The 6,960-nt window shown below is 39.8% G+C and overlaps 1 protein-coding gene across 3 annotated transcripts in view; it reads right to left on the reverse strand.

Moving 5' to 3' along the window:
• Positions 1–6,960, reverse strand: part of sik3 (SIK family kinase 3) — a 43,790-nt gene that overhangs the window by 12,378 nt on the left and 24,452 nt on the right. For 2 of the 3 annotated variants that reach the window (XM_016497291.1, XM_016497292.1), the window contains exons 15-17: positions 6,391–6,501; positions 1,688–1,829; positions 172–291 (exon numbers count right to left, since the gene is read on the reverse strand). In XM_016497291.1, coding sequence (XP_016352777.1) covers positions 172–291; positions 1,688–1,829; positions 6,391–6,501 — 373 coding nt within the window. The remainder of the gene's footprint in view (positions 1–171; positions 292–1,687; positions 1,830–6,390; positions 6,502–6,960) is intronic. The other variant, XM_016497293.1, reaches the window with a different exon arrangement.

The raw sequence follows: 6,960 nt of genomic DNA on the forward strand, positions 1-6,960 counted from the left end.
AAAAAAAAACTGAAAAAAAAAAAAAAAAAAAACACTATATAGACAAAATAAAATAAAAAAAAATAAACAAAATGGCAAAAGCATACAACAAAATGACTAAAACTGAAAAATGGAAATGGAAACAGAGAAGTGAACTGTAAGTCGCAGTATTAAACCGTGAGCGAGCCGGACCTGTATTTGCTGGTGTAGGATCTGCTGTTCTTGCTGGTAGAGGACATGCTGTTGCTGTGTGTGCTCCATCAGCCGCTCGTCCTGCGGAGCCGCGTACATCTTCTGAAGCTGCTCACACTCCTGCACACACACACACACACACACACGTTTGTTTCAAATCTCTTGAGAGTTTCAAAGAAAGCTTTGCAGCGAGTTGCGCGCTCTGACACATCATCACCTCTCCTGCCCAATCAGCGCGTGAGCGACATAATACAGTTACAATGACACCAGAAAGAGTGATTTCTGCAAAAAGAGAGACTCAATGAAATTAAAATGACTTTAAAGCTGCCTATAAAAGTTTAGGTAAGCCGCTCTCTCAATACACACACTCACACACATACGTTTGTTTCTGTGAATTGTGGGGACTTTCCATAGACTTCTATTACTTTTATACTGACCAAACTATATTTTCTATCCCCTAACCCTAAACCTAACCCTTACAGAAAACCAGAAAACCTTGCATTCTTACACTTTCACATAAACATCATTTACTATTTTTAATCATTTTTTTCCCTCGTGGGGACCGCAGGCCGGTCCTCACAATGTCAAAAATTTCAGGTTTTACTATCCTTGTGGGGACATTTGGCACAAATCCACAATGCAGCATAAACAAGAACACACACACAAAAATCAACAAACAATAATTTGTTTGCATAAACACTAAAACAATAACATTACCAATGATGCCCGGATTTTAAATGACAACATGACTGACAACAGTTTATCTAATAACGTACGAAATGTTCAAATAAAGCTTTGAAAATGTTTAATAAAAAGGTGGTAAACCCATTTCAGCCTTTAAATAAAGAAAAGAGTAACGTCAAAATGATAAATGATTATATGTATTTTATCTGCTCCATAAATAATTCTAGATACCTTATCTGAATTGTTTAAATGTGTAGAATCCACATAAGCTTGTTTTTCATCAACCGGTCAAAATTTACAGCAGGGCACACAAATCCGGTCTGTTTTTAGTCCAGACAGAAGCTGCACACAGACTGAATGTAAATCCACTCTCTGACAGCAGGGGGCGCTGATGGAGCAGCAGAATTACAGCTGTTTCCCGTAATCTCCGTGCAACACCATAAAACACTACTTTATTAGGTATTACATGAAGCGAAGATGAAAAAATGCCATTGAATCTTTTCTGAAGATTGTCAGAACCTTCAGATTTATATTTCAGATTTAACCTTTAGATTAATATAAATAATTCATTCATATATTCATTTGTATAATTCCCTTCGCCCTCTTTAAATACCTCAGTTTTCCACCATGTTTTCACACAAAACTAAACTACTCTGTGACTGTTATTTAAACTCTGCTTCATGTTGGATAGTATTTATTTATTTATTGTTCAAATCGTGGTAATGGAATTCGGTTTTAATGGTAATTAAAATCTGAAATGGTAATACGAACCGTGGGGAATTTTATGATGTATGGTCAAAGGCGTCACCTGACGAGGCTCTGGTGTCCGTACCTGTTTGAGCTGTCGGATCAGGCTGTTGTTCTCCAGCTGCATCTTGAACGCTTGGATGGTGGCGGCTCCGTCTGAGAAGCGTCTGACGGGAGAGAAGCGCTCCATCGGCAGGTGAAGAGTGTTACAGTCCTTATACGACGACCTGAGACACACAAACGCTCTCCGTTAACGAGACGTCATGCTGGAATAGACAAACCGCTCGGTAAAAACACCTCAAATCATCATCAGTGTGCGGCTTTAGCTCCGAGTGTTAAACACTTGAACAAACAGACACGTTTAACTGGTTTGATTTCATTTCTTCAGCATCTCAGCGCTTCTGAATTCATGCAGTGAAGCAGAAGACCAGCTGACTGAGAACGTGAACATCAGCACAACACTTAAACATGGAAACACATCTCAGATTTGACTGATTCTGTTGAAGCACGTGACTGAACATCAGCTCAGGTGTTCATACATCGTTTCATAACGACCTCATATGGAGAAAAGATCATTTCAAATCAAGTTTTCAGCTCATTATGATTTTTCAGTGCACTGAAGCTTTCTGTGAAGCTCCTCTGGCTGCATACTAACATTAGTCCTGCAGTATAAAGTATGTGTACTTTGAACACTATATGTGACCCTGGAGCACAAATCCAGTCATAAGGGTCAATTTTCTGAAATTGAGGTTTATAAATCATCTGAAAGCTGAAAGCTAAGCTTTCCATTGATGTGTGGTTTGTTAGGATAGGACAATATTTGGCTGAGATACAACTATTTGAAAATCTGGAATCTGAGGGTGCAAAAAAATCTAAATATTGAGAAAATCATCTTTAAAGTTGTCCAAATGAAGTTCTTAGCAATGCATATTACTAATCAAAAATTAAGTTTTGATATATTTACGGTAGGAAGTTTACAAAATATCTTCATGGAACATGATCTTTACTTAATATCCTAATGATTTTTGGCATAAAAGAAAAATGGATCATTTTGACCCATACGATGTATTGTTGGCTATTGCTACAAATATACCTGTGCTGCTTATGACTGCTTTTGTGCTCCAGGGTCACAGATGTGTATTTTCTGTATTGATCTGCTGCATTACACATACTGTATCCCACAATGACTTGATCTTTCATTTGCAATGATAACAGAAGCAGAAGAGACATCAACATCTTCGATATCTGATCAGATGTGATCATGTGACCGGCCTCATACAGTATTCCCCTGTGAATGCAGCCAGAGAGATTTGAGAGGTCAGAGGTCACGTTAGTCTCTGTCCACCAGCTGCAGTGCTGTGTCCAGCAAGGGGCGCAGTGACCTCACACAGCACTTCCTCCGCAGACAGGAAGAGACGCGCTTCATGATGTCATTCCTCTCAGGGCTTCTCCCGTCAGAGCAGCACTTTCAATTACAGCTTAGGCTTAACTGCAACACTTTTTACATTTAAATCATCTATATTTTTTACATTTATCTTGAAATCATTTAAAGGGAAACAGAACCACACTAAGCATTATATTTTAGATCTGTGTGCTGAACAACACAAAACTGTCAAGCTCCAAAAATTAAATAGAGTAAAAATAAATACATACATAAATTATATATATAGTAATTTAACCCTATAAAGCCTGATGTATCATGTTTGATACCTCTAGGTTGCTAACATGATCAATCTTTGCTGTTAAACCTGTTTCACACTCGATCTCCTCATGTCTTCTGTCTCTGAGTGATAGTTTAGAGTGTTTTAACCAGTCGAAGCTCTTTTAGTGTAACTGTACAAACGTCCAGCTTCAGCTGGAGCTTCTCGTGTCAAATCTTGACTGATTTTGATCAAGTAAGCGTCAGAATAACTGCAGTAATATCTCCAGATGAACACTTACTGGACTGAAGCAGCTCAGCTTTACTTGATTCTCCATCAATCATGTTTTAGAGTCTCAAATCTGATCCTCAGGATCTTTTGAGGAGCGTTTGTTTCCAGAAGCTTTACTTTCACTGTTCCTCAGCGGAGGAATGATCTTCACAAGCCTCCAGAACATCTCACATCTTCTGAGGAGCCTTTATTTCTTCAGCTCTCAATCACTGCATTATATGTTTGGAGCATTTCAATCTCATCTTACTGAGACACATTACTGGAGATATAGAGCCACGACTGATATTTAGATAATTTTATGTCAGTATCTGCAGAATCTACTGTTATAAACATCTCACTGATTTACATCACAAGCAGCAGAATTTCATCATATAAATATCAGCATCTGCATCACATCTTCTGAGGAGCCTTTATTTCTTCAGCTCTCAATCACTGCATTATATGTTTGGAGCATTTCAATCTCATCTTACTGAGACACATTACTGGAGATATAGAGCCACGACTGATATTTAGATAATTTTATGTCAGTATCTGCAGAATCTACTGTTATAAACATCTCACTGATTTACATCACAAGCAGCAGAATTTCATCATAGAAATATCAGCATCTGAACCAAATTCATATTTTTGCTCAGTTTGAGTCTCTGAATAAAACTGAGTTTTTCCTCCATATTCTCACTGTGTCAGACTATATGAGCCATAAAAGCCTGATGGATCAAACGATACTCAACATAAAACATAATCTTAAAACTATTTTATAGATAGTAAAGATAAAGTAGATAGCTTAAGATAAAACCTAAATATTTTGTCTAAAGGTTAAATAAACCGTTTCAGTTCAAATATGTCAGGCTTTAACGGGGCAAAACGAAATAAGGACCAAATGTGGCCAATAAACACTCACTTCCAGACAAGGGTTAGGTTAGGTTTAAGGTCATGAAAACTCTTAAATGGTACAAAAAGTCTTAATTCTAAATGGTCTTAAATTTGGGGATGGAAAGACAAGAATTGCTATGTAGATTTAATATGTCGATTAAACTTCAAAAGGCTGTGATTTCACTGAATAACGAGCACTGCACTACTTTGTGTACAGTCGTTGCCGGGGAAACCGCTATATTTCTGCCGCTCTGAAAGCGCCTCCTGCTGGCAGAGAAATTTTTCTCTTATTTTTCAATAAGCCCTTCTGCTATTTTTGCTACATATTTTTAAATGTGAACCAGTGGATCGACAAGAAGATAATGCATTATAAAAATCTAAACAATTAAGACACTAAGATATATGTAATTTAATATAATAATTGATGATAATTGTTTAAATTAATATAATACTTGATACTTTTGACTCATTCCTTTTCTTAAAAACTGTTTAAAGACTGAAATGTGAAGTCTAGGGGTCTTTAAAGATTTGATTTTAAAAATCCTGCAGATACCTGGTTATACTATGGTACCATTTGGAGTAAATATTTTTTGACTAAGCCCTTTTTAACTGTCCTCTTAGGTTATTTTGAGAATGTTCTGTAGGCCACTAATAAAAAGTAAGACCTCTGTACATTTGTTTGAATTGAGATGTTTACATTGGCTTGTTGGGGTAATATTGCTGTCAACTGACAACAAAGTTTTCCTTCTGAATTAGCATAACTGCACAAGTTTTCTAGTTAATGATATATTTAAAAACAAATTACATTAATCATACTTTGATTTCCTTCAATAAAAAGGAAATTGAGTAAGACGATGTAAAAGGTGTGTAGACGTGGATTAGTAATCTGGCCCCTTGGTATAAATGAGAAAAAATTCTGGACCTCGTCACTGTCAAAGTTGCCCATCAAGTGTGTGCTAGTGTGTGTGTGCGTGTGAGTGAGAGTGTGTGTGTGCGTGCGTGAGAGTGAGTGTGTGTGTGTGTGAGAGAGAGTGTGTGTGTGTGTGTATATGTGTATGTTAGTGTGTATGTGTGTGTTAGTGTGTGCGTGTGTATGTGTGTGTGAGTGTTAGTGTGTGCGTGTGAGTGAGAGTGTGTGTGCGTGTGTGTGAGAGAGAGAGAGTGTGTGTGTGTGTATATGTGTATGTTAGTGTGTACGAGTGTGTGTGTGTGTGTGAGAGAGAGAGAGAGAGAGTGTGTGTGTGTGTATATGTGTATGTTAGTGTGTACGAGTGTGTGTGTGTGTGTGAGAGAGAGAGAGAGAGAGTGTGTGTGTGTGTATATGTGTATGTTAGTGTGTACGAGTGTGTGTGTGTGTGTGAGAGAGAGAGAGAGAGAGTGTGTGTGTGTGTATATGTGTATGTTAGTGTGTACGAGTGTGTGTGTGTGTGTGAGAGAGAGAGAGAGAGAGTGTGTGTGTGTGTATATGTGTATGTTAGTGTGTACGAGTGTGTGTGTGTGTGTGAGAGAGAGAGAGAGAGAGTGTGTGTGTGTGTATATGTGTATGTTAGTGTGTACGAGTGTGTGTGTGTGTGTGAGAGAGAGAGAGAGAGAGTGTGTGTGTGTGTATATGTGTATGTTAGTGTGTACGAGTGTGTGTGTGTGTGTGAGAGAGAGAGAGAGAGAGTGTGTGTGTGTGTATATGTGTATGTTAGTGTGTACGAGTGTGTGTGTGTGTGTGAGAGAGAGAGAGAGAGAGTGTGTGTGTGTGTATATGTGTATGTTAGTGTGTGCGTGTGAGTGAGAGTGTGTGTGCGTGTGTGTGAGAGAGAGAGAGTGTGTGTGTGTGTATATGTGTATGTTAGTGTGTACGAGTGTGTGTGTGTGTGTGAGAGTGTTAGTGTGTGCGTGTGAGTGAGAGTGTGTGTGTGCGTGCGTGAGAGTGAGTGAGAGAGTGTGTGAGTGAGTGAGTGAGTGTGTGCGCGTGTGTGTGTTCAGCCCTCACCGGCAGTGTGGCTCAGGGCTCCAGACCCTCTGCCGGTTTCTCTGTGTTTCTGCCAAGAGCTCGGGGCCCGTGCCGTGTGTCGTGTGCCGCTTGGAACTGTTCGCCAAATACCTGGACCACAGGAAGCAGCACGGATCAGCGCTCTGATTGGCCGCCTCCAGCCTCTGGAGGGCCACACACCCAATCGGCACACAGAATCAGAGCGGCTCCGCTCGCCGCGCCACTCGGTTTAGCAAAGCCATTAGACAAAAGCAAAGCCACAGAAGGGAAGTTTGCCATCGTTTGGCACGAGAGAGAGAGAGGTCAGAGGTCACTTTAGTAGCGGAACTCTGGAGGATTTAGAGTCGTTTTAGAAAGTTATGTTGATGGACAGACAGAGACAGAGAGAGACGCCCAGAGCTCAAAGCAGCACTGCAGTGTTTAGTGTGTCACTGACAGAGACCCGCGGCTCCCAGCACAGCACAGCAGCTCACACACACTCATACACACACACACACACTCATACACACACTCACTCACTCACTCACTCACACACACACACACACACACACACACACACACACACACACA

This window comes from Sinocyclocheilus anshuiensis, unplaced genomic scaffold (assembly GCF_001515605.1).
Source record: "Sinocyclocheilus anshuiensis isolate Anshui unplaced genomic scaffold, SAMN03320099.WGS_v1.1 scaffold1087, whole genome shotgun sequence".
Lineage (NCBI taxonomy): Eukaryota > Metazoa > Chordata > Actinopteri > Cypriniformes > Cyprinidae > Sinocyclocheilus > Sinocyclocheilus anshuiensis.